This window comes from Boleophthalmus pectinirostris, unplaced genomic scaffold, assembly GCF_026225935.1.
Source record: "Boleophthalmus pectinirostris isolate CB_2022bp ecotype Guang Dong unplaced genomic scaffold, ASM2622593v1 HiC_scaffold_12, whole genome shotgun sequence".
NCBI lineage: Eukaryota > Metazoa > Chordata > Actinopteri > Gobiiformes > Gobiidae > Boleophthalmus > Boleophthalmus pectinirostris.
In genome coordinates, this window is record NW_026571018.1 from 31,619,931 (window position 1) to 31,647,629 (window position 27,699).

A 27,699-nucleotide genomic window follows, 5' to 3' on the forward strand; every position below is an offset into this window, starting at 1 on the left:
TTTTTTATTGGCCCTCGCCACTAACAAAGTTAGGGGCGAGGGGTATTGTTCTTCGTCGGTTTCTTTTTTTTTTTTTTCTTTTTCCCCACATTGAATCGCATTTTTGACCCCCTGAACATCGACGAAAAGTCCCCAAACCGGGGTCCAGATCGATCGGCCCGGCGAAAAATTCGATAAAATGGGCATCGCAACAATGACCCGAGTGACCCGACTCAACAGCGCCGCCTAGAATTGGACCCCTATGGGAGTGGGGACAGGCAAAGTGAACTCTATAGCGCCCCCTAGCATAGACGTGAAACGTCAACATTATCGGATTAGTACCAAATTCGGTACATAAATTCTATGTATGATTACAAGCAAAAAAGTCTATTACGGACATGATGCATTTTCCACTATTGGCTAGCAGGGGCGCAAAGACTCCCCCAAAAAATAGTTAAAAAATAATTACACACACAGGCTTAGTCCGATCGTGCTGAAATTTGAATCACTAATGCCTGATCACGGCCAGAATATAATACACTATAAAACATATGAAAAATTAACTCTATAGGGCCCCCTACCATAGACATGAAACGTCAACATTATTGGATTCGGACAAGGCTTTATGGAACTTTACATGTATGATGTCATCGGCGCCGTGAACCTCATGGAACTGGGAGGTTTTCAGGTTCTAGAATGTGATGATGTCATACTCCCAGACGGGGCAAGAGCCACGTTTCCCTGTTGAATGAGGCCGAGTGTTGTTAAGAAGTCACTGATTTGAGACAAACCTCGATACAGTGCGCTTTCGATTCGATACGGTTCAGTAAAAAATAAAGGCTAAATCATGGAAAATCTTTGTTAAACCACTTCTTGTGCAAAGTTCATATGAAACACAAACATTTTAATCCTCAAAACAGCGAAAATGTCAAACGAGTTTCCTTCCACTAAACAAACAACGAAACTGTAGCTGTAACAAAATCATTTAGTAAAATAAACCAAAAATACTCTTGGTGATATATCGATAGAGCAGCCCACAATATCGATACTGTGTCATCACATTAAACGATACGATATATATCGATATTTCAATATTTTTGCACACCCCTCTACTCTTTATCACACTGTACTTTGCCACGAAATATCCAAAAGGTAAACGCACAAATGTTAAACCTGGTATTGAAATGATTAAAAAACTCACTGTTAGAACACAATGGCCACGTTCACATGATGTTTTTTAATTGTTCTGGATTAAATAGTTTGGACTTAAAATATTTTCCTTGGAGTTTACATGGAAATAATAATTCTGAATATCTGGGTTTCATGTGACATTACAGGGCGACGTTTGTCAGCGCGCAAAATCAGATGGAGGGCAAGAAGTGAACCGACTGGAGGGAAATGCCGATGTGTTGTGCAGTTTACGGCTGTGCCAATTGTTCTAACCGAGAGAAGGAAAAGCGATTTTTTTTAGAGTACCGAAGATAGTCGTCCACAAAGGTCAGAAATGGGAAAAGCTGACAGAACAACGCCATAAAAAGTGGATTACAAACTAGAGCCCGACCGATATGGATTTTGCTGTGGCCGATATGAAACCGATATAATGGGAGTTGGCGCTGCCGATATAATCACCGATATATTTAGTGATGTAAAAATTCACTGTAAATGTTGAATTGTTTAAAAAACTTAGGTTTGGCTCTGGTGGATTTTAAATTGGGTTTATTTAGGCAACATTTATTGTTATTCTGCCTCTTTACATCATATTTACAGACAGTAGGTTGGCTTAATGGCATTTTTGCATCACATTCTAGACACTAGTGATGGGTATTCCAGTTCTTTTTAGAGAACCGGCTCTTTTTGGCTCGGCTCACTAAAAGCTGCTGGTTCTTTTGGCTCCCAAGTGGCTCTTCAGATTGTTTTGTTGCAAGCAGGACTGAATCAGGACTGAAACAGGTCTAAACCAGGACTGAAAAAGGACTAAACCGGGACTTATTTATTTTATGCTAAACTACAGTCAAATATGCTCGTTTTTTTGTTTTGTTTTTTTTCTTTAATCCTACGTACACGCAAATTTCTCAAAGTTTCGTTTTTAGCCGCTGCCGCTGTCAAACCACGAATCACGCGGCGTGAAGAGAAAAAAAGTGAGAGAAAGAGAAAACACGGCTCCCAATAAGGATCAGGCTCCCGTCGTTCCCTTCAAAAGAGCCGGATCTAAGAGTCATTTCGTTCGCGACGGACCCATAACTAGTAAAGAAAGTAGCGCTATTAGCCTTTAGCCGTAAATACGTGCGCGCCGCGGTAATTAATTATATGCGCAAATGTCATAATTCACACGTCTGTTCACAGCTCATTTACATATCAGTGCAGGTCCAGTAGCAAATATACGGCCAATATAGTCACTTTAGAACAGACCAATAGAAAACAGTCTGTTTATGTGCGGGAGCTACAGCAGCTAACCCATAACAAATGACAAAAACTAGCTTCAGAGTCGACATATTTCCAACACTCACCGCTCATACAGGCTCCTCCTCACATCACAAATTCTGCACTAATAAATGTCCTTTTAATCCAGACTCAAACCGATTGTCCGTAAAAAGAATATAATCTCAGTGTTTGGATCTGTGTCTGCAGGTGTAAACAAACACATGTGAGAGACGACTCTGTGGTGTGTTCAGGGACAGTACGGACACACACAGACAAATGACTCCGTAGATAAATACTGATGTGGAGCCACATATTAGGACATTTATCTGTCTGTAAATTGGATTAAATGAACAGAATGTAGAGAGTCTAAGGCTTAGACTCTAAGCTTTATAACGAGGTATAACATGCCCATGTGAAATATCGGCCCCTATCAGCAAGCATATCGGCCGATAGCCGATATGCCTAAAGTTGCCCATATCAGCCGATAATATCGGCCAACCGATATATCGGTCGGGCTCTATTACAAACCTACGTTTGCGGTCGGGAGGAGCAGAATCCGCAAATGCTTGTGTCTGCAGTGAACACTTCGTCAAAGGTTTGTTACAAAGCTAAATTGTTGTTTGTGGTTTACCTAAACATAAATGAATCATTAATGACTAACGATGTTTGTTGACATTAAATAGTTCGGATAGATCGGTTACTGCCGATACACTGGGGTCCGGTCAAGCGGTAACGGAGGGAAACGGGTAGATTTTTGACATTCAAATAGTTCTCATTCAGAAACTAGAGGGACTATTGAAATAAGTAAAGTATCAGAATGTAGGAAAGAGTTACACTCCAACAGGGTAAAGTTAAACCTGTGATATTCTTTCAAGTTGTTGACAAAAAATTTAAAAACTCATGTCGGTAACGGAGGGAATGGTCCAAATGAGTTCAGATTTTACATGTCACATCTACAGACATAGCTTCACTCAAATCGTCCATGTTTTTGGGATACTCCTTACAGTTCGCCCGTAGCACGCCGGCGAATAACGCCTTCATTTCCTGTTTTTTCGGTGACCTGTCACGGCCACAGGCATTGTCCTAGGGAACTCAAATTCAAATCACAATTGCGTGATCCAGGCCTGAATGTGATGAAATATGAAATTTAATAAAAGTGAACTCTATAGCGCCCCCTACCATAGATGTGAAATGTCAACATTATCGGATTAGTACCAAATTCGGGACATAAATTCTATGTATGATTACAAGCAAAAAAGTCTATTACGGACATGATGCATTTTCCACTACTGGCCAGCAGGGGCGCAAAGACTCCCCCAAAAAATTGTTAAAAAATAATTACACCCACAGGCTTAGTCCGATTGTGCTGAAATTTGAATCATTAATGCCTGATCATGGCCTGAACATAATACACTATAAAACATATGAAAAATGAACTCTATAGCGCCCCCTAGCATTGACAAACATCAACATTATCGGATTAGTACCAAATTCGAGGATTAAATTTTAGACATGATTACAAGCAAAAAAGTCTATTACGGACATGATGCATTTTCCACCACTGGCCAGCAGGGGCGCAAAGACTCCCCCCAAAAATAGTAAAAAAATGATTACATGCCCATGTTTAATCGGATCGTGCTGAAATTTGAATCACTAATGTGTGATCTCAGCCTGAATATAAAACAGTATAAAACATATTAAAAGTGAACACTATAGCGCCCCCTACCATTGACATGAAATGTCAACATTATCAGATTAGCACCAAATTTGGGGATTAAATTCTACGCATGATTACAAGCAAAAAAGTCAATAATTGTGCACCCCTATGACGAACAGGAAGTCGGCCATATTGGATCAAACATTCGCCGCCGTTTTGACTTGGGGGTCTACAAAAAGATTCAAGTCCCCGGGGTTTGGTCCAAATGAGCTCAAATTTGACATGTCACATCTACAGACATGAACTCACAGAAGTTGCCAAATTTTTTTGGGATACTCCTTACGGTTTCGCCCGTAGCACGCCGGAGAATAACGCCTTCATTTCCTGTTTTTTCGGTGACCTGTCACGGCCACATTATTATCATTAGCGGAGTATAAATATATATACGCCCCAGTCGTCGACCCGATCTCCGCTGATGTTTTATGTCATAAAAACACTCTCTCAGTCTGGTCTGATATTGTTTCGGGAAAAGACCGGGACCGGGCTTTTGTTTCCAGGGCAACGGACGCGCGTCAAGTATTTTTGTCCCGTTTGTTCACGGCGTCAAAGACGCGCGTCGGGGGCGTCTAAACTCAAATGCAAACGCGTCCAAATAGAGGCGTCAAGGCGTTTTTTGACGCTTTGGTGTGAACGCCCCTTTAGACATGAAATGTCAACATTATCGGACTTGGACCAAAGTCGGGGAATAAATTCTTTGCATGATTATAAGCAAAAATGTCTATTACAGTCATGGTGTATTTTTCACGGTTGGCCAGCAGGGGCACAGAGAATCCCCCAAAAATATTGTAAAAATTATTATATGCACATGTTTTGTCCGATTGTGATGACATTTCTATCAGTTATACACTGCATGACCCTTATTCCATTGATATGTCAAATACAGTTATCAGGGATACAGCGCCACCTATATGAATGCGCACAATTTATTATTGTGTGACATAAAATTAGTTTTACATTCATTTGTAAAACTTTGCCAAAACATTCACTGACGTACTCCTCATCATAAAAGTCAGTAAGACCTATGCCCTAGTTTTACACTTTGGCCTCTAGAATAATTTCACTTCTGAGAAATTTAAAGCCACACTATGTAACTTCTCTGGTGGAGGATGTGTTTTCATGCACTTAGTGCTCTTGACCATTAAAATCACGTGACCTGTGGCTTAGTGTCTACAGTTTGTCTCTAGAATCATTCACTTTATCCAATTTTAAAGGTACACTATGTCATTTTTCTGGTGGATGAGCTGTTGGCCTCGGGAGCTGTCGGGAAGAGAGAGCGGTGTGTCGGGGCGGTCGCGAGTCCCCGGCATTCGCCAGGGGGGGCGGTGCGTGCCCGGGGCGAGGGCCACCATCGCCGCGCGCGGCTTTAATCTTTAATTTAATATTTAATTTTATGATGATTATGTATGTTTTGATTTGTTTTTATTGTGATTTTAATGTTTTTTTCTTATTCTGTAAAGCACTTTGAATTACTTTGTGTACGAATTGTGCTATACAAATAAACTTGCCGTGCATTGCCTTGCCTTGCCTTGCCTAATAAAGTGAGTTTTTGGGTCTTGTCAATAATAGAATGTTCACAATTCAACATTTGTGAATTTACTTTTACAACATCCAGAGACAAAGAAGAGGCAGTGAATGGATACAGAAGAAGTTGCTTTATATGACAGGATTTTAGTTAATTCATTTGACCAAATCTAACTTGCTTGTAAAACACACAATGAAACTTTCTTACATATGATTTACTATGTGTGATTTTATGTGTGAGTTACTTTATTTGAACAGTTAGAAAAAGTTATTTCACTTGACACTTCTTTTTCTTTGTTCTAAAGCAGAGCTACAGGGTCCACCAACAGAATGGTGTTCACATGTGACCAGTGTGGAAAGGTGGGTCTGAATGCTTCCAAACTGAAAGTACACTACAGGACTCACACAGGAGAAAGACCATACAGCTGTGACCAGTGTGGGAGGGAATTTAAACGATCTACTCATCTCCATCAACATATGAGAATTCACATGACATTTTCACACTCAAGCAGCCTAGTATCACTTATTAGAATCCACACTGGAGAGAGGCCATACAAGTGTGACAAATGTGGGGAAACTTTCTGAGAAAAGGCTTTTAGATCATCCTAGGAACCCTCCAGTCACTGCTGAAAGCACAAAGGAGACAAACCATACGACTGTTAAGAAAGAGGGAAGGCTTTCATCAGGTCTGTGAGGAACCGTGTGAACCATATCCAAATCTTCCAGACTGAAGAGAAAAGCTGCAGCTCTGACCAGTGTGTGATTTTGAGAAAACCTGCTCATATATATATATATATATATATATATATATATATATATATATATATATATATATATATATATATATATATATATATATATATATATAAGTTGGTTCTGACTCGTGTTAGCAACGCACAGATAGTCAGACAGTCAGACAGTTTTTAATATTTTCATGGCTGCTGTAAAGTAAAGTGAAAGAAAGGAAGGAAACTGGAAAATAAACAGCTTTTTCCTCTGTTATTTTTGAACGTTTGTTCATGCTCGTCTCGTGTCTCACATTTGCATCAAGGAACTTTAGAAATGAAACAAATACACACAAAGGGCTGAGAAACTGAATAAGTCTTTTAGTAAGTAAGTCAGTCTTTATTTATATAGTGCTTTTCACAGACATTTTTGTCATAAAGACACTTTACAGAGCATTATTCAGCATTATTCATTCACTATACCTGGTGATGGTAAGCTACTATTGTAGCCACAGCTGCCCTGGGGCAGACTGACAGAAGTGCGGCTGCCATGCCAGTCGGCACCATCAGTCCCTCTGACCACCACCATCACTCACGCACACATCACTTTCATACTAGGCAATGTGGATGAAGTGTCTTGCCTAAGGACAGTTATTCCCACTGGCACCCCACTGTGGCCCCAGTGGTCTCCCATCCAAATACTAACCAGGCCCAGCCTTGCTTAGCTTCTGCGATCAGGGATCAGGCTTTTACAAGCCGGTATGGCCACAGTGTGAGCTTCTTTCACGCTTTCACATGAACAGGTGAAGCATTAAATGTTGTTAAATGGAGTTAATGTGATTAAGTGATTTTGCGCCACCCTCAGGCTGCATCAGGCGCAGCACGTTAAGATGTTTCATCATGAAGTATCTGATGTACTGTTTTCATTTGCTAATTTGACAAGAACTATTCTGACTCCAATCAAACTTGTGTCTGACATGATTACAATTAATACTCTGGCTTCAGAATGAAGTCAATTCAATTGCACATATGCCTATAAGTTGATTGGTGTTGTATGTTGGAAACGATAAGAAGGTTATCTAAAAATATAAGTGAGTGACCTAAATTCACCATCACCATAAAAAAGACATATGTCTGCCTCATACTTAATAAATCTGTCAAATACTTCATGTCCAGTGCATGTACGTTTGTCTCTTTCACAAAAACACTGCAGTGTATTTCATCATGTCTGAACAACACATTTGCGGTAATGAATGTTTATTATAATTTATTTACATGGAACATGTACATGGTGTTAGAGTCCAAGCACTTTTAGCCCAGGCTCAACCAGGGATGGTGTCTTAACTGGTCCAAACAGATCCTCTGTTTTGGGTCCAGTGCAAGACAGGCCTGGAGGAAGTCACTGCACTCTGCAAGAACAAACACACAAGACAAGTTTAGAGTGTAGACTTCATGGTTGTTCTTCCCACTGTGAGTGAAGTTCTTTAGTAACAAAAATTTCTGTTGATTATATTTAAGATGTGAGAAAGACTGCTGTTATTTGTGCCATTAAGAATCACATTTCCCAATTCATATGGTCCGTTCTTTAGATACTGGCATTTGTAGGCTGTTTAAGGGTGAACTGTGTAATTTCTCTTTTCAAATGGAGGTCCACCACCTGCTCGTCTCTATGGAAATGTTATGACTGCCTGGAATGTTCCACAGTATGCCATATAACTTGCATATATTCAATTACTGTATTTTCCGGGTTATTAGTCGCTCTGGATTATAAGGCACACTGTCATTAAATTGTCTATTTTCAAGCTTTTTTCACAAATAAACTGCACCGGACTTTAAACAAAACACAACAGTTGGATGGGTCAGTCGGACTTTGTTTGTGGTGTTCACGGTGACTCTGGGCTTTGTTCAGTTGTGGCGTGTAGGGAGGGTGCTGTCTGGGACCGCTGGATTGACAGTGTGTTTGCAGCGACTCAGTTGTTCAGTTGTTTCCAGAAGTGGCACATTGCACTCGCTTTTTCGGTTCGTTCCTTCATTCCGTTCCTCGTCCGCGTGGAGTGATGAGTGTGTCTGCAGGTGTTTTTCGCTGCGCGGTCGCTGTCTGCTCCATGCATGTTTGCGTGCGCTGCGGGTGGTGCAGCTTTGTAGTTTACTGAAGTTGTACTGGGACACCCGAGTAGATTCGTGTATAGGGCGCTCTGGATTGCAAGGCGCGCAGTCGTTTTTTGTTGGGGTTGGAGGCTTAAGAGCGTGTCTAATACCCCGGAAAATACGGTATATATAGATTCACTGCTCAAAAATATGGTGAAAAACATGCATTAATGTATCGACACTGCACAGATCTGACTTGTAACTTGGTCTGGTGGTGTCCCCTTATGCAAAAGAGCAGACTTGCACACTCTCCCTTGAAAAGGTAATCCCAGTGCACCTTTAAAGTTTTATCTAATGACATGAACACCAAATCATATCTAAATAATGTGTGTATTTCTCTGCTTAGATTGTTTTGTTGTAAGCAGGACTAAAGCAGGACTAAAGCAGGTCTAAAGCAGGTCTAAAGCAGTGTGGCTTTGTTGGCATCACAAAAGATGTGCCTATGCTCTTTGACAACCTGCAGTAGATACTGTTTCTCATCTTCATTCTTTGTTAGGCTACTGTTCAAATCTTGAATAAGCTTCACCCCCATTTCAGCAACATCACTGACTAGTTTCCTGGACTACTCAATTTTACAGTGGACAGTGACTATGAACAGTGACAAAGGTTTTGCAGCCTCATCTCCCCCTGTCCTCACTGCTACTCACTGTTATTATATCTATAAACTCACTGCTGCGTATCGCATCGGGACTTACATCTGCCTCACTATATAATAGATATCAGTAGATAGTCATCGGCTGTGGCCCAGTTTGTGCAGGTGTGAGTGCAGAACATAGAACCCTAGGCAATCGTGTTTGAGCACAGCACGGTTCTAAAGTCCTAGTGTGAGTGCGCCCTTAAAAAAGAAAAAGTAATGCAATAGTTACTTTACTAGAAACTTTTATAGTGGAGTAACACAGTTACTATTTCAGTTACTTTTTTGGAGAAGTAACTAGTAACTATAACTATTTACTTTTTTTAAAGTAACGTGCCCAGCACTGCTGAAAACTCAAAATTAGTAAATTTTCAGGAAAATTCATGTAGTTTGAGCGGCCTCGAAAACATCTCCTTTTTTCCCAAATTTCTTCCTAAATCATCTTTTGGATGCTAAAACCTAATGCAGACTTCTAATCAAGAAACTTTTACCTTGCTTTGATGGACCACCCTAATGGGGGTATTTAAAATATTGTTAAAATGCAGCTTTGTATTGAAATACAGTGAGAATGGATTAAGTGTCTCTTCCCCTCCATCTGAAAATAATGTCAGTACCGATTAATCTGCAGACTGTGGATAAATGTGTTTCATTATAAAAAGAACAAGACCCATATATTTGGTGCAATAATGGACTTATTAATTTGATGTAATACAACCATTTATTAACTAATGTGAGTTTAGGAGATGTAAACAGACTAATAAAGGATTACTGAAATGTGTAAATGAAACAAAACACAACTCCAGGTATGTTTTTGATGAGGTAACAGCAATCCAACACGGCTAAAAGCTCGCAAGAGTCACTTTTGCATATTTTATAATAATACCTTTAAAACTGGAGCAGACCGCAACTATTTTGAAGAGTTCTTGATAATATTCCGCTGCCTTGACTAAGCTGTGTCTGGGTCAGGGATTGACGTCAGTGGCCATAACAAACTCTCTGTCGCCCCCATCTGTCGCTCTAATGAAAGTACATAAGCTGTGAGCTGTCTGTCACATTACAAAACAGTCTGCTACAGTACACAGAGTACTTGGATTCATTTATACACGGAACATGGTCATAATAGGATTTAAACACAAGGGATAAGGTGATTTGATTGAAAAACTATTGAACAACATCATTCACCCTTTATTATATTGTATGAAAATTTGTGGCCGAAACAAAATAAAAATTAAACGGTTGGCCGAATACCGAATCTGAATATTAAATGTGGTTGTTAAGATTTATAATTTTTTTTAATATTGCATAAATAGCCTAGAATAAATTTTATACATGTTTTTAAAAGAAAGTAAATGTTTATTTAATATTTCCAGCAAGTATACCAGTTAGTTTTTTATTCATATTAAGCTAAGCCTTCCAACAAAACAAAAATTCCTGAAAAACTTTGGCACATTAAAGTGAATAAACCCACAACAAATGAATTATTGTCCTTTTGGCACAGTAGATAGGCTAAGTGTCAGTTAAATGTTAAATTAAAGTGTGTTTGTAACATCTGGCACAAAATAATTTGTTTCTAAAACTATTTTTGTTTTTCTTGCTTCTCTCCCAATGTCCTATCCTAATCTATATCTTATACATTTTCCCAAACTTTTTCTATTAATGTCTTTGACCCATTCTGTCATATAATTACATCACTTTGTTTTCATTATTTGTGTGGCAAAAATGCAGAGTATATTGGGAAAAAGGTGGGCTTACTCTGGTTTGTCCATTTGAAAATTTAACATCCAATTTCCACTAGTCAGTAATAGTCAGTAAATGTTTTATGTGCTGAAATAGTTATTTGAGCTGATTATTAAGATGACTGAAAAAACACTACTGTTATACATATATTTCAAATTTAAGGAGACATCAAAAAGGCATTTTGAAAACCCCACATCCTATAAAAACAGCCCACACACAGAGTTCTCTTGAAAGGCTTTATTGTATCTCTAAAATAAATAGACATCAACAACACCTGTGACACTTTTGCGTTTTGAATCCAGTATCTCATCTGAACATAGTATTTCTACGCTCGTGCTACTTTGTGCTCTGGTATTTGAGCAGGACTGGATAAGTGGTGCCGATGTGTTTCTGGTTGTAGTGGTGGCACACGATCTCCACGTCGTACAGGCTGAACTGGACTTTGACGCGTTCGTTTGGAGATGAGAGGAAACAGAGAGTGTAGAGCGCAAACTCAAACTCGGGACTGACGCCGATGAAAATGCTGCCTTTGGGTTTGATGCCATTCTTCCAGCTGAACTGCAGGGCCAGGATGTGCTTATTCTCATCAGGCTGAGAAGAGAGAAGAAACAGACAGAGTTAGGAATGCACCGATACCGATACTGGTATTAAATATTGGCACTAAAGTTGAAAGATTTGCTGGATCAAATATCAGTTATCAAATATCAGTTCAGCCGATATCCTGGTTGGACATACAAATTGATGTAATAAGACTATTGGTCATAGTTGCCCAGAAAGTCTCATAATGCTTGAACTTTTATTTATACAAAGCTGTTCTGTAGTTATTTAAGAGATTAAAAAAACAGATCCATCACACATTTGGATCAGCTCTGTCTTATATGACTTCAGTTTAAAGCAGGGTTGGGCAAACTACGGCCCAGAGGCCATATGCGGCCCTTTAATCTTTTTAATGTAGCCCGCTGAACTTGAATTATAATAATAATTTTCCTTGTTTTAAAAGTAATTTCAATAAATAGTAACTACCATGGGACTTGAAAGACAGATATTTTGTTGTGATGCTTTGTAATGATTTTCAATTATGGGATAGTGGAAAAATAACTCACAATATTGTCTTCAATGCAGAATCCATGATTAAAATAAACTCAGTCTTTTACACAAACACTAACCAGAGTATGACCAGGAACAGGGGTGGGCAAACTACGGCCCAGAGGCCATATGCAGCCCTTTAATCTTTTTAATCTGGCCCGCCAAACTTGAATAATAATAATAATAAGTTTCCGTGTTTTAAAAGTAATTTCAATAATCAGTAAATACTGTGAAACTTGAAAGACAGATATTTTGTTGTAATGCTTTGTAATGATTTTCAATTATGGGATAGTTCAATAACATGGGATATGTTTTCTACATATCCCATGTTATTTTTTTCACTTATGAGGTGGATTATAAAAAACCTCCATCCATCTGCTCCTGGTCCGGCAGTTTTGTCAAATTTTAGAACCCTTTGTGGCCCACGAGTCAAAAAGTTTGCCCACCCCTGATTTAAAGGCTAAAAGCTGTATTCAGTCTCTGCACTGGTATCTGTTGATATGAGGTATTGACAAATACTAAAAGCCATAGGATCGCAATCAGTATAAGAACTGAAAAAGCTGGATTGGTGCATCCCTGTTATACAGTATTGTTTTAAAAGTGTCTATTTTGCATTAGTTTTGTTATTCCAAGCCAAACTAAATGAAATGTCTAACTACTACTAGTCATAGAAACGTCACTGTTCACATTAAGAATGCAGAAGGTATTATACAAGATAGACAGAAGATTACTGTTGAACATTTCAGCAGTGCAATACGTTTCTAAGATTTTAAGACCCTCCATCAAAAAGTTACACAGTTAACCATTAAAGTATATTAAATTCATGGAAAACAAGAGAAATAGTAGCTTGCTTCAAAGTTGAGTGCATGGTGATACAAACTGTAATAAAGAAGAAGATAATAATTCATATCTTTTTGTGTAAAATAACTTCAATAAAGAAAATAGTATCAAAATATGATTATAAGCAAGCTTGGGTTGTATATTTTTACTATTGTAGCAGGACTAGTCAAACATAAGAGTGAAGAGTTGTGCAGTACCAGGGGTGAGTTGGCGTTGACGCTGTAGCCTTTATAGTCGATGTGTCCCAGCTTCTCCTGCAGATAGAGCTGGATCCAGTTGTGGAAACCAATGACCGTGCGAGCTCCTCTCGTCTCACCCACAAAAACGTGCTCAAAACCTGAAGAGTCGGGCCTGGAACAAGACACATAAAACTAAATACAACCAAGTCTTTAGTGGAAAAATAACTCACAATATTGTCTTCAATGCAGAATCCATATTAAAATAAACTCTGTCTTTTACACAAACACTAACCAGAGTATGACCAGGAACAGGGGTGGGCAAACTACGGCCCGGAGGCCATATGCAGCCCTTTAATCTTTTTAATCTGGCCCGCCAAACTTGAATAATAATAATAAGTTTCCGTGTTTTAAAAGTAATTTCAATAATTAGTAAATACTGTGAAACTTGAAACAGATATTTTGTTGTAATGCTTTGTAATGATTTTCAATTATAGGATATTTTAATAACATGGGATATGTTTTCTACATATCGTTATCTTTTCTACGTATAGTCGTGAGACAGGTTAGCTTTACCCTACGGATGATGTGTTGTTGCAATAGTAATTCTGCATGTTATTTTTTCCAGTTATGAAGTGGATTACAAAAAAACTCCATCCATCTGCTCCTGGTCCGGTCCTTTTGCCAAATTTGAGATCCCTTTGTGGCCCACGAGTCAAAAAGTTTGCCCAGCCCTGACCTAGAATATGAATTTTATGAACAATTGAAGTAAGTTGGGGGAGATGGAGTTTAAGTGAAAAAAGCATTTAAGTTAAAACCTCAAAAAAGTTGGTTGACATGTAGCTCAGTTGGTAGAGCGTTTGTTCTCTGATCCAAAGGCTGGTGGTTTGAAAACCGCTTTTGACATAAAACATCACTGAGTGGTCAGATCCGCTGACCCACAAGTTTCCGTAGGGATTCCAGCTCCCACAGATGAATGCTGTCGTTGTGTCCTTTCGGCAAGACACTTAACCCACCTCGCCCTCAGTGTTTGCATACACTGGTGTATGAATGTATGTGTGAATGCGTGAGTGGTTCGTTGTTGTGAGCTTTGAGTGCACTGAAGGTGGAAAAGCACTTTATAAAAATGTGGCAATTTTTTTTACCATTTCCATAATATGTCTCCTTTAATCTCAGGGTGTAGATGCTCTATAATAGTGGTCATCATATTGTCATTGGTTATATAACAGTGGTACCTGCTGGAGCCTCTCCGTGCGTACAGCTCAAACCAGATCCTGTACAGCTGCTCCTTGAACTCCTCCTGGTCCTCAGGGGACAGGTTCTTCTCCACCAGGTACTTATGAGCAATCTGAAACACACTATTTGTTACCTGTATTTCTAGATAAGTAAGAATATATTTTGTAATGCAAATTTAGTACACTGTAATCTCCTACATAAAGAAGTTTCTCCATCACTTTTCCTCATTAAATACTTAAAATACTTAAATACTTAAAACTCTTGAGAACTATTCTGTTTCAAGTTTAATATAAGCATGCAAGTTTATTACTTTTTCTATTCATGAGTAAAGTACATTAGACTAGACCCATTACCTTCATTGTGGGGGTTTGCATTATTGAGTCGAGAAACTTGTGGTTCTCAGCCTCTTCTTCTGGAGTCACGATTTCCGGCTCTCCAGTGTCACTCTCATAGTTGTCCAGCAGGGAGATAAAAGCTAAAAAAAAATGCGGAACAGTTTTACTGTCTGAAAAGATACACAAACTACAGTAACTCTTGTAGGTCTGCTTACAGTGTTGAACATAAATTCATAAATAAATACAGTATACACACTTGAACGTTCCAAAGTATGTTCTCAGTCTTTCATCAACTCAATGACAGTTTTTCTTACGTTGCCAAATACATGGTTAGGTGGAGTTACATGCTTGTTTCCACAGAGACTGCTAAAAATTGTATGCAATTTTAAAGTACTGGTACATTACAGACATATTTCCGTGGAGAAAAGAAGGTTTTGGACCCATAGCCTAAAAACCTGGATAGAGCCTCTTTAAATAAAACTATCTATAAACAGGAGCGGCTCTCTAAATTCAAACAGACTCTGTGCCCCCTCTGTGGCCTGTAGTTACACAACACTTCACTGTTCGTCATAAGATCAACTCTAGTTAATACTGAGAGGCACAGATTGATGATAACACTGAAGATGTGTAAAACAGGCTTTCTCTAAATGTATTTATGTATTTATTTTTTTATCAAAAGACAGCAATGACAACAATTAACAATTATTCATGGATTCAAGAATACAGGGTTAATATCTGTACATTGCTTTATATTTACTAATGTATAAATAACATTTATAGCTGTTATCTTGTTGTCCTGTCTTGCACAAATTACCATATTTTTCTCTGTACCTGAAGCTATACTGTACCACTGTTTACCCTGGTTTAGCTCACAGTGGTGTATTTGTGGTATGCTTAAGGGTGAAGGTAAAAAAAAACAAAAAAAAACATTAAATGACAATAACAGATAAGTTGGTGACATTTTATGCTATATTAAAAAAACAACAAAAAACTATAATATACTTAAATTCAGACTCACCTAAAAATGTCTCCTTTTTGAAAATGCTTTCGTCCACATACGTGAAAAGAGGAAATCCAGCTGCATCATTTTTGTCATCGCTGCCCATCGTGTCTCCCACCTTTCCCTGTTTAGGAAGTTCAAAAGACAGCATCAAATCAGAAACTATAAAGAGATGTTTTGAAAAAGACTCTCATAGAAATGTTTTTTTTATTTGTTCATTACACTACTTTCTTTTTAGGGATTGCCTATCATATGGTGATTTTTCACACATTTTTATGCCAGATGCCCTGCCTGTCGCAAACTTTAACTGTGTCTAATACTTTGACAAAGTAGGGCTACCACCAGCTATGGAGTAAACAAATAATGAGCACAGTATAGTGGTTAGAGTCTGTTTTATTACACTGCATTATTATTATTATTATTTTACATTGCAGCTTCCACTGTCTATACCTAGAGCAAACACAAATACAAAATGGTCTCCAAAAGTCTAGATAACTCTTTTTTTTTTTATTATTATTGTTATTTCTAAACATTCTTTGATGTCTAATGGACTTGGATGCAGTAGGGTGCATGGTGAACCTGTAGTGAGATGCGATAGTCCTTCCCGGGCCGCAGTCGGTTGGTGTCATTGTCCCATAGCTCCTGCACCATGGCTGAAAGCTCTCTGTCGCTCTCAATCATCATACACCTCTCTGCTGGGCTTCTCTGCTCTGAACTGCTAAGCTTTTGGTTGGAGGGCAAACCTCTGTAGATGTAGATGAGGAAGAGTTTGACCTCAGTGCTTTATCTAAACAGAGATGCACATCTGAATAAAACCACTTAGTAAAATCATTTAAATACATTGCTCCAGACTGTGTATGTTATATCTTGAGGGTTTCTGCTTCCTGTTTTTTGGCAACATTTTGAGGACTTTTCAGAATCTCAGAATTACTCAGAATATATTGTTATGGCAAAGTTGGAAGCTCTTCTTCCCAGAAACCCATGGACAGGATTCAGGCAAAGGTGAAGCAGGAAATACAAAAGTGACAATAGATTAACTCACTGTGGCTACATTTGACAATAGAGTATTGTTACATCAGAACTATATTAGTAAAGCACAAGTAAATGTAAGAAGTATAATTTGTTCAAAAGGTTACTTGTAGTAATGGAGTAAATGTGACTCATTACCCAACTCTGGCTTTGTGAAATACAATGGGCTTTGGTCCATTTAACTCAGCACAATGGTACGAAAACATGGCTGGACAGTTGTAAATCAAATACTGTATTACAAAATTTCAAATGACATCCAATGCTATATGCATTAGATATACAGGTAATAGATATGGGGCACAGGTAAAATTGTAATAGTTTAAAATGAAAATGTTTAAAAATACCTTGTTAATTAATCAGTAGTATATTTCCCTATTGCCCACCATTTGGGAATATGACATAAACATATTCTAAAACCCATTCAACATTCTAAAACAAAATATTCTACCTTTTCAGTTATAAAAATTCCTACAAATGGCGTCCACAACAGAAAAAAAAAATAAAATAAAAAAAAATCACGTGACTGAAGCCTATGAATACATGACATTTAGACTCTCACCTGTCCAGTCCAGATGTTGCCTGTCAGTGCGGCCTTTGGTTCGACTGATATTTCCAGATGTTGTTAAAATGCTGTTTGGTTCCTGTGTGCCTTTCCTGTCCCTTCTCGGGCATAGTCCCAGTGTGGGGGTCTGTGGAGGTCTGTGGAGGCTGAGGGGGCGACGGAGCACGAGGCCAGGACTGGAGCACAGGGGGCCGTTTAAAGGGATGTTCCGTGTCAGCAACTCTCCTTTCAGACCTTTGTTATTATAGGATTGTATTGTCTCTTTGCATGGCCACAGGACCTCTGCTTTAATCAAGGGGTAAATATGGGTCAAATTATACCTGATTGGAGAAATGTAAAGTGGCAATCGTTTGGTTTCAGATGCTACAATGTCATGATACAACTCTGAAGTGGAGGGAAAGAGTCTGGATTCCCTATCAATTTTTTTGTAAAAATAAAAAAAAAATCCAAAGAAAAAAACTGACCTGAATATATTAGTGACAAGAAACTAAAAGGTACCCACTTCTCTGGTTAAGGGTGAGCCACCTGATTGTTTCAAAATGCTATTGCTTTGCCTGGATTGTTTCACAGTATGGAATTATATGTGGCTATGTGTAATTCCTCAGTCTAGGTAGGTTTCATTGTAAAAGAGGAATCAATTCTGTCAATTGGGCAAACATTTTTATTAAAACAAATCCTTAAAAAAAGAGCTTACTATTAGGGGACTTGCTTTGCCACAGATCTGACCTGTAACCTGGCCTTTTAGAGTTACTAGTTTGTCTATGGAAACAAGCTGTGAAGGCAAAACAATAACACCACCATGGAGACTAGCAACTGGTGGACTCTGCACCAAGAAAGTTACATTTCGAAATTGTTAAAAGAAATTTAGAAATAGTTTGGACTGTAGAGAGGAAGAATGGTGAATATGTGGGTAGATGGATGCTTTGGTTAGAGCTGAGGGCCTAGAGGAATACTCAGGAGGAGATTTATAGATGTATAAAATTATACAGGTAGCACAAAATGCTTTAATTCCACAAAAATGAATACAAACATTTTGCAGCAGCTTTTATTCAACTGTATTGTGCGTTAACATTATGCTTATGGAGCTGATTGTTCAACAGAAACTATAATGTAGAAACTAAAAAAGAAAAAAGAAAAAAAAAGAAACTAATCATAATTATTTTAAAACATAAATTCACATATATTTCAGTTCAAGGCGTGAAACTTAATAAAAATAATCCATGAGAAATTCTGGCAACTGATTGATCAGCTCCACAAAAAAAGTCCAAGTCCATAATGACATCCAAACATGCACAGCAGCGATGCCCAAGAATCATGTAAAACTCTAAATGAACCCAAATGGATAAATACTGAATTCTAGATCTTTTAGAAGTTGTGGCAAAATAATAACCAGCTGCCAGTTTGTGAATTTACCAAAAAACTGTATTATAGGTATAGTAGGTAGCGGCATATCTATTCATACTAGTAGATCAGATGTACGCTAACTGAAAACATGCCTTTTGTGAATGCTTGACAAATAACTGCCAAATTTGCTTTGACATCAGTTATTAGGGATGGGGGATATGCCAAAAAAATTATATGGCACGTTTTAGAGCATAGAGCATTATTCCTAAACAAATTACCATTATTTTGCCTTTTAAAGGTCCTATATTACGCACTTTTGTGAGGTTTAAGCTATATTATAATGTCATCAAAAACATATCTGGAGTTGTGTTTTATTTCATTCACACATGTTGGAGTAATCCTACATCTCCATCTCCATCTCCAAACTCAAAATACTCTGTTACACCTTGTGATGTCATGTGATGGTAGTTGTCAAGTTAACAGCTACCTTTTACCTTTAGTTCAGTAGAGATTGGCAATCCCAGAGCTGGAATCATTCAAATGTTTTTAGTGATGGAGTATAGAATTTAAAAACACAGTGGAACACTTCTTGTATTTGAGCAGTTTTCTGTTTGAGAGAAGAACTGAGCCTAAATATGCAGGGTTTGTGTGATAAACATGTGAAAACTCCAGGTATGTTTTTGATGAGAAAAGAACACGATAATATAGATCAGAAAATATTCTTTTATGGGCCCTTTAAGAGGTAACAAAAAGGGTTTTTTTTTCTTCTGAAAGTTCACAATTTACTCTGATTGGTCAAAGGTCCTATATTCTGCAAAATTGACTCCATGTTATAACCTCATCAAAACCTGCCTGGAGTTGTGTTTTGTTTTTTCATTCAGAAATATTTAAGTAATCCTGCATTATTACTCTTGTTTACATTTCCAAAGCTCAAAATGCTCTGTTCCACCTTGTGATGTCATGAAGCTGTAGTTTTCAAATTAATAGCTGTGTTTTACCTCTTGTTCAGTAGAGATGGGAAGTTCCAGGGCTGAAAAGGACTAAATGATTCTAGTGGAGGTGTGTGGAGTTTAAGAAAATAGTGGAGCACTTCCTGTATTAGTACATGACAAAGTGTTTTCTGTTTGAGAGAAAAACTCAGCCTAAATGTGCAGAATTTGTGTTAAACATGTATGAAACAAAACACAAATTCGGGTACGTTTATGATGAGGAAACAACATTATAACATAGATCAGAAAATAGTGTAATATGGACCCTTTCGTCATAGGGACCAAATCACAATTCTTTCCTTTTTATTCATATCGCACAGCCCTGTATATGATGAAGAACTGCTGTGGGTTTTTATAGACTGGTTGTAATACATAGTACAAATATAACTACTGTACATGCGTTTGTTTACCCAGAGAGTGAAGGCCACAACCACAGTGATTGTTTTTGTGAGATAAAGTGCATTTAAATTGAGCGTATAGGGACATTTACTGCACTGATTAGTCATCTTCATCACTGGAAAACTCATCAGGGAAAAAGTCCTGATCGAAGTCACCGTCTTCCTGATCCACGCCAAGAAATAATCTGAAAAACACGAAAATTCCCTTCTACTTGACCAATCATAATTATAGATGCACATAGATAGGCCTGTCACTATAATTACGACTTCAATATATGAAAGCAGGAACAATATACAGTACACTATGGCTCAATATTTATCGTGTGTACAATTTCTTTGCAAAAGTGGGGAGATTTTTTGCAAGTTTTATGTAATAAGGTAAGAGTTGAGCTGTAGAGGGTAGAATAAATAACTTCAATAGCTAAATATTGGTTCATTTTGCCATTAATTTGTTACGTCTTATGGTTTTTAATGATACTGTATATTTAAAAATGTGTTTACTGGGATTATCTTGCTTTGTGTCAGTGGCATAAAGTAGTTTCAATATCATTGTTTATCACATTATTTCTGTGTAACTATACATCGTGATTCCAAAGGTGGTGGTGATAGGATAATTTTTTGCATTCCTTTTGTATTCATCTGAAGTAACTCTAATCTGAATACCAGCAAAGGAAACAGTAGCTTTAATACATGTATTTATCTACACTGTTCACTGTTCTTGCCCTAAGTTTCTGTACAATACCAGAGCAATAGTTTCAAATGTGGTTTAAAATGCCTGACTATACCATAATATAGGAAAAAATACAGATTTTTTTAGGCTTCAACTATATAAATATACAAGATAAACCTATTTTCTTTATATTTTCTATTCCATTGTGGCAAATCATTCACTTTTCTTGAGACTAGTTTAAAGGTGCACTGTGTAACTTTTGGTTAGGGGTCCGTCACCTTCTTGTTTCTATGGATATGTCATTGTTCTGATTGGAATGTTCCATAGTATGACATGTGATTTAATGCCTCAAAAATACCTAGAAAAACAGGCATTCTGACTGTGAGCGGGGTCGCCTCTCCACAGATCTGCCCCGTAACTTGATCTAGTTTGGTCTCCGTGAAGATACAGTAGAAAGGTTTAATGCCATACTGTGAAACATTCCAGACGAAGCAATAACATCTAAATAGAGAAAAGCATTTGACGTACCACGAGAAAAATGAGAAAAGTTACACAATGCACCTTTAAGAGAGCTAGTTTGATATTATTGGGGCATGATTGCGTTTGAGCAGAATACTCACTGATTGAAGCAGGGAGACTGGGGGTTGTTGAAGTGGCTGTAGGGGTTTCCTCGGCTCAGCACTCCCATACACAGCCAACAGAAGTACTGCTTACAGGACGTGCAGGTCATCTTATTACACCCATCCACTTTCTACAAAACAAGAGACAACCATAACAAGTCAAGAGACCGTTCTATTTTATTTGTAATTGGTGGTTTTCTGATTCTACCGTGTGATTATGTCATACTCTCAGATTGGGGGCATGAGACAGATTTTCCTATTGATTACACTGTACTTTGCAATAAAATATCCAAATGGTAAATTCAAAAATGTTGAATCTCGTATTTTCAATTGACTGAACCCAAGAAAATTATTACAACACAATTTTGCATTTTAACAATATTCATTTTAGCTGCCTCCAATCTGTATTAATTTATATTGGCCAGTAGAATAGTGTGATGCCATCTGAAACACAGTAATATACATAATGTAGGTGTATTATTTTTAAACAAAGATCACATATCAATCAGATAATGTTGATTCCAGCTAGGGCTAGGCGATTAATCAAATTTGAATTAAGATCAAGTCTAAAAATCAGATAATAGTTGCTTTTTAATCATGAGGTCTTCCTATTTGGAATGTACCGGCTAGCACATTAGCTAAGACTATTTATATATACAGTGTATGGTTCTGACCTGTATGTTGGTGCCACAGCGGGGACAGTTCTTGCAGTTCTCACTGAGCCAGTCTCGGCTGAAGGACTCCTCCACGGCTCTCTGAATCACCCTTTTACCAAACCTCATCTCCATAAACTTCTTCCCGTCTTCACTGGCCGCCAGGTACTCGTCCCTGAGATCCCGAAGCTCCTCTGAGGAATGCAAAGATTATTTAATAAATATGATAACATGCATCACAATAGCTTGGTTTAGTTCAGTACAATGCCACTATATTTATACAGTGACATTGTGAACCTCTGCTGAATGGGCAATGTTCTGCATTTCAGAGACATGCTACCAATAAGCGCTTGTGATTGGATTATCAAAGAACTTACTATATAGTCTATGGCTGTAGGCCTTGTTCCAGACCCCTCTGCATCCAATTTGAATAAAAAGTAGGATGAGCTGGCTTGCCATTGTACTATATTTTTAACCTGTATATTGTATTTGTAAGGGTTACGGGTCATCATTGAGAATACCAGGCTATTTGTGTCCATGAACCTTTTCAGTGCATCTTTACCTGTGGGCAGCTTGCAGTGGGACACCCCGTGGTAGCCCATCTTACAGAGCGTGCAGAAGGCGTACTGGCACCCAGAGCAGATGCCCATGGTGGATTCGGGCTCTACCATCACGGGTGTTCCACACGACACACGGGGGCAGTACACCACGTCAGCCATCAGGTCCAGAGTGGACTGGAGTAGCAGGCGGTCGTAACGAGCAAACAACTCCTCACCCACCAGATGCTTCACCTGCAAAAGACATAGGGTGCTTCAAAGATATACAAGTAAAAAGAATACCTTTATAAAAGTATGAGGCATTCTTTTCCCAGTTATGTTATTTATTTCCAGCAGTTAAACTGTAAATCAGACACTCTGATTGGACTCTATATTACTTGACTACAATTACAATCTACTGTTGTAATAAATTGTGGTGGCCACGTGTTTTTATGTATAATGACAAATAAACAAATCTAATCTAATATTAGTTTTGAAGATATGCTGTTCTTACCTTCCCAAATAATTCAGAAATACTGTACAGTAAAACATCGTAACAGTAGATACAAATGAAATCTAGAATGCATTATTAAAGTATTCAGTTTATTCAATGCAAACTTCAGAATAGACCTAATCACAATTAACACAGGTACAGTAACACAAATATAAATAGCTAGAGTAAAACAAGACAAAGTAATCGCCTCCCTGATTACCTGTAGTGGTGTGGCCACAGAAGAACATTTGGGCTCGGGGCAGTTAAGGCACTGAACGTTTCCATCTTTGATTTGGATTTGAAAGTACTCGCTCATGCAGGCATTACAGTAGACGTGCTGGCACTCTTTGAAACAGAGACAGGCTGCGCCCAGTTTCTCATTGAAGCAGATGCCACAGCAGAACACCTTCCCATCAAACAGTCTCTGTCGCTGGGCCTCGTCATGATCCAGGAGCTGAGGCAGGAGGTCCATGCGGGGGTCCAACAGAGCAACGGCCCGTGGATCGAGAGAGGTCATGGAGGAGGCGGAGGAGGACGGGTCAGAGGGTTTCTTTACTTCACCGTTTTTCTCCTCTCTCTTTTCTGAATTCAAACATGATACATAAAGACATCAGTTAGTCACAAGATGTTTAAAAAGATAGGATAATATTGCATAAGCATGACCTTTCCACATCCCCAGACATGAGGCAAATTCTGTATGTTTAAATCAAATGTAAGTTTCACTGAGAATAACTGTAATGCTGATTTATTCTTCACTGTGTTACCATGAATCTAGTACTGTTTATACTTGATGGCCAACCTGCTTGTTATAATTTGATAATATGGTGTTTAGGTTCTCGAGACGATTAGCCAATCAGAAAGCAGAATGAGCCTCACATGACTTTCTTATTGAATTGGCAGTTTCAATGTTCAAATCGCACTGGTTAAAACATAAAAGGACTCTCTCACATCTGAATGGTCACTACTATAGCTCAGTACTAGCAGACAATCATTACTCAGTGCTAGTGCAGCTCAGTAAGGGAATTCTGAAGTTTTAAGCTTTCATATAAGGCCTGTCTATATTGAGAATGAGGAAAAACAATCTATAAACATCTATACACAGGTTTAAATTCCTATTTGTAATTAGATTGGCCAACCCAGCCCTGTGGTATTCTCACATAACGGCACTAGATGCTATCCACGTTACAGTCTGACAGCGTGTCAGCTTTGGCCTGACAGCAGAAGACCCGAGATTACAGGTGAGCCTGAACAAAGGCACGGATTTATGCATTAGCTATTCTTCACTCAAATGTTTATGCCCTCGGTGGGCTTAAAGTATGCACTATGAACTGAATATTAAATTGAAAACAAAAGGCTAAATACTCCTAAAAAATCCTCCTCACTGTGAGATCAGAGGACTTAAAAAGGGGAAACTTTGTAACTTTGGGGAGTTTCATACTGTACCTGGCTCAGGTTTTTTACGTTCGCCGCTGGACTTTGCTCTGTGGACCTCCAGGGGTGACTTGATACAGAGGTAATCCACTGTCTCCTCTTTAAGAAACTGAATCCAGGTGAAGAGAATGACACAGCCCTGGTTTTCCTCCCACAGTTCATCCAGACGTCTGCAGAGGGCGCTCATCTGCGGAGTAGTAATATAATGGTATAAGGTCTTTTCATAACTATATAATATGATATAAGAGATGGGAGCTAGATTTTTGTTGTCCCTCTGGCTTTCTGTTGCATTGGCCCAGACTATTATAAGTAGTTATTTTGGTATAAGTATAAAACATCCTCTCTATACAAGATAGTATTGAATTTACTGTTCAGAAACTTTGCAAACTAAAAATAGTGACTTTGAGTAATAATAAAAATGCTACAAACAGCAAACCAAACAGAAAGCACACAGACTTGAGAGGGATACCTGAGCTCTTGTCATCCATTTGGAGCTGAGTGTGTATTGTGGTGGAGATGTCGATGGATAATCTTCAGGAAACTCAAAGTTAAGCACCAGAGGAGGTAGGAAGCAGACATTGTATTCGGTTTGCTTGTCTCCTGTGACACAAACAAAACAATTTAAGAATGCATTAACAAACTTTCTGGATAGTTAAGGTGGTAAAGAGTTGCCTGACCAGCCAATCCCTTCTACATTCTGTCTGAATCCAAAAGGAATTGAAACCGGACAAGAGAGGGTGAAAATCCTCTGTCCTAACTTAAGATATTCCAACCACAACCGCTAATTCGTAGCATGTGTCTCTCAAATGAAGAAGCCATCCTCTCTCCAAAATTCTCATAACATTCAGAGCAAAATATATAACTTCTTTTTTCTAAAATAAATAATAGTTTGGTGCTTTGATTGTTGATTCTGAGGAAATCCATGCTGTTTCTCAGTCCTTTATATTGTTTCCCTCCCTTTTTACCTCTAAAAGACCATGTTTGGTTTTAAAAAAAAGGGACCATCTCTCTGATTGGTTCATTCGCCTGTCAATCATCTGCCTGTCAATCACAGCCTCTGAAATCAGGTAGACGGGATACAGCTCCAGATTCATTCATCTTTGTAAAGTTTTGTCAAAGCGTGTGGTTCTGGCTGGCCAGGTATGGTAAAGAGGGTTTTGACCAGGCTTTATTTGACTGGACAGTACAGTGTGAATGGGGGGTGAAGAGCGGAGAAACATTTAGCAGGTAGTTGCTGTAGTGTTGCGCCACACTATGACCGAGATAGAGCTCATCAAATATCTTGAACTCAGTACTGAGCAAAGTCCAGGATTAGTACAGTTATTTTATTGTTTAGCTTTGTTATTACAAAGCACACACGTGTAGCACTACCTGGGGTTGAAAGGAACTAATTATAAATACTCACGTTACTCTAATTGCTTACATTTTTGAGCGCATTTTTAAACCTATGCTTGTACTTGTAATTGTCTATAATTCTAACTATTAATTTAAATTTGTTACACTTTAAATCATAGAAGTTATTACTGTACAAGTTCAGTTGTCCCAATCCACTGCTGTTTCACCTCTGTCTCTGTTCTTTTCTAAACTCATCTCAAACTCACATAAAAGCTCTACATCGCCTGTTTTGATTGGCCAGAGCTCAGGGAATACATGGACTGTGGTTTAAAACAATCAAATGTTTACACTGACTGGTCAAGTTTTTCTATAAAAGTATGATCTAAAATGCTTCCAAAACTTGTGTTTAAAAAGTTACTTGTAACTAGTACTCCAGGTAGTATTTTACATATTTTTTGGATGCAGTACTTGTACTTGTAATTGAGGACATTATTAGGCATGTAACAGTACTTCTACATGAGTACAAATTTTCAGAACTCTTTCCACCAATGAGTACTATTAAACACAACATCATATTACTATAGGGTGAGGAGCTCAGTCACACGGGAGGAGCTCGGAGTAGAGCCGCTGCTCCTCCACGTCGAGAGGAGCCAGTTGAGGTGGCTCGGGCATCTGTTCCGGATGCCTCCTGGGCGCTTCCCTAGGGAGGTGTTCCGGGAATGTCCTGCCGGGAGGAGGCCCCGGGGAAGACCCAGGACACGCTGGAGGGACTATGTCTCTCGGCTGGCCTGGGAACGCCTCGGAGTCCCCCCGGAGGAGCTGGAGGACATGTCTGGGGTGAAGGAAGTCTGGGAGTCCCTGCTTAGGCTGCTGTCCCTGCGACCCGGCCCCGGATAAGCGGACGAAAATTGATGGATGGATGGATGGATGATGGAATACCTTTTGTAACTACTTTGAAATCCGCGGGAAGCTCCACACACATCTGGACCTCTCCTCCTTGGGTACCCTCGGCTCTGCGAAACTCCTCTTCATCGTAGATACTCGCCAAGGCAAGCAGCTCATCCTCCTGCGCTTCCTTATCCTCAGACATTTACATACCTGCTATGACAAACACACGAGTAATGACAGCGTTAGTGCAAACAATATCTACATTGACTACTACGACAACTAGTATGTTAGATCCATACAATCAGCAATAAATAACGCTAATGGGTTATTGAACTTTACAGGCTGAAGGATGACGTAAAATGAATGTAACGTCAGATTTGCTAACAGGCTAACAGTGAATTCAGAAGAGACCAAGAACCAAAAGCATATTATGAGAGTTTGTTTATAAGTAAAATAATATGGCAAAGTTAAAATCCAGTCATTTTCAACAAACATACGGGATGTCATGTGTGATCAAACTAGTTGCTGTATTATAAATAGCCCCGGCTAACTTAGCTCTGCAAGTACATGTAAACAATAACTACGTAAGCCTTTAAAATTTACATATTATCGTTTGATCGACTTGAATACAGCTGTGCCATCAGTATGTGCGTGTATTACCGTGAAAAAGTGATTATAAATGAGTTAATAACACATATTCTTACCTTGAGGTCCCAAGAGCTAGCGATTGGCTTCTGCCCTGTTTGATTCACGTGGGTTGCCAGATTCCGGGGTAGTTTCCAGCGCAATCGCCGAAACTCCGCCCCCACTGGTATAGTTTTAGTTTAGCAGCCTTGGTTTGCCTTTTGTCATGTGAATAAAGTTAACAGTTTAGACAAGGAATGAATACAGTAAAAAAATGATATAATGGCGTATTAGTTATGCCACAGAACATTTCGATTTTTGCGAATGGGCTACGTTTTGGCTGCCATTTTAATAAATATTCACTAAAATACCAAAATAAGGCCAGGGCTAGGTATACACTTCTTTTTGAGCATTTACACAGTTAATCAGTAAAACAAAAACAAACAAAAAAAGTGTTTTTGGCGTTTAATGTCTCTGTTAACTGGAAAATCTGCCTTTAACTAGACTCTTTTTATGAGGCTACAAATATTGTTTGCTTACAATATTATGCATTTTTCATAATTTTAGGTAAT

At 38.6% G+C, this 27,699-nt stretch overlaps 3 protein-coding genes across 6 annotated transcripts in view; 1 reads left to right on the plus strand and 2 right to left on the minus strand.

Moving 5' to 3' along the window:
- The window catches only part of aff4 (AF4/FMR2 family, member 4), a 183,868-nt gene that overhangs the window by 98,026 nt on the left and 58,143 nt on the right, over window positions 1-27,699 (plus strand). The window lies entirely within an intron of this gene.
- endou2 (endonuclease, polyU-specific 2) lies at window positions 11,105-18,030 on the minus strand. Its single transcript, XM_020925050.2, has 6 exons — window positions 16,135-18,030; window positions 15,574-15,679; window positions 14,574-14,695; window positions 14,220-14,332; window positions 13,006-13,159; window positions 11,105-11,473 (listed from the first exon to the last, which is right to left on the minus strand). Exons 1-6 carry the CDS (start codon window positions 16,237-16,239, stop codon window positions 11,219-11,221), a joined length of 855 nt encoding a protein of 284 aa, XP_020780709.2. The 5' UTR covers window positions 16,240-18,030; the 3' UTR covers window positions 11,105-11,218.
- Window positions 18,178-27,340, minus strand: rnf14 (ring finger protein 14). 2 transcript variants are annotated; one of them, XM_020925045.2, is made up of 9 exons: window positions 27,208-27,340; window positions 26,555-26,713; window positions 24,750-24,880; window positions 24,293-24,467; window positions 23,070-23,431; window positions 22,383-22,611; window positions 21,842-22,014; window positions 21,168-21,298; window positions 18,178-20,062 (listed from the first exon to the last, which is right to left on the minus strand). In XM_020925045.2, exons 2-9 carry the CDS (start codon window positions 26,703-26,705, stop codon window positions 19,978-19,980), a joined length of 1,437 nt encoding a protein of 478 aa, XP_020780704.1. In that variant the 5' UTR covers window positions 26,706-26,713; window positions 27,208-27,340; the 3' UTR covers window positions 18,178-19,977. The 2 variants fall into 2 exon arrangements, with proteins under 2 accessions (XP_020780704.1, XP_020780703.1); XM_020925044.2 differs by having other exon boundaries at window positions 26,555-26,716; window positions 27,208-27,300.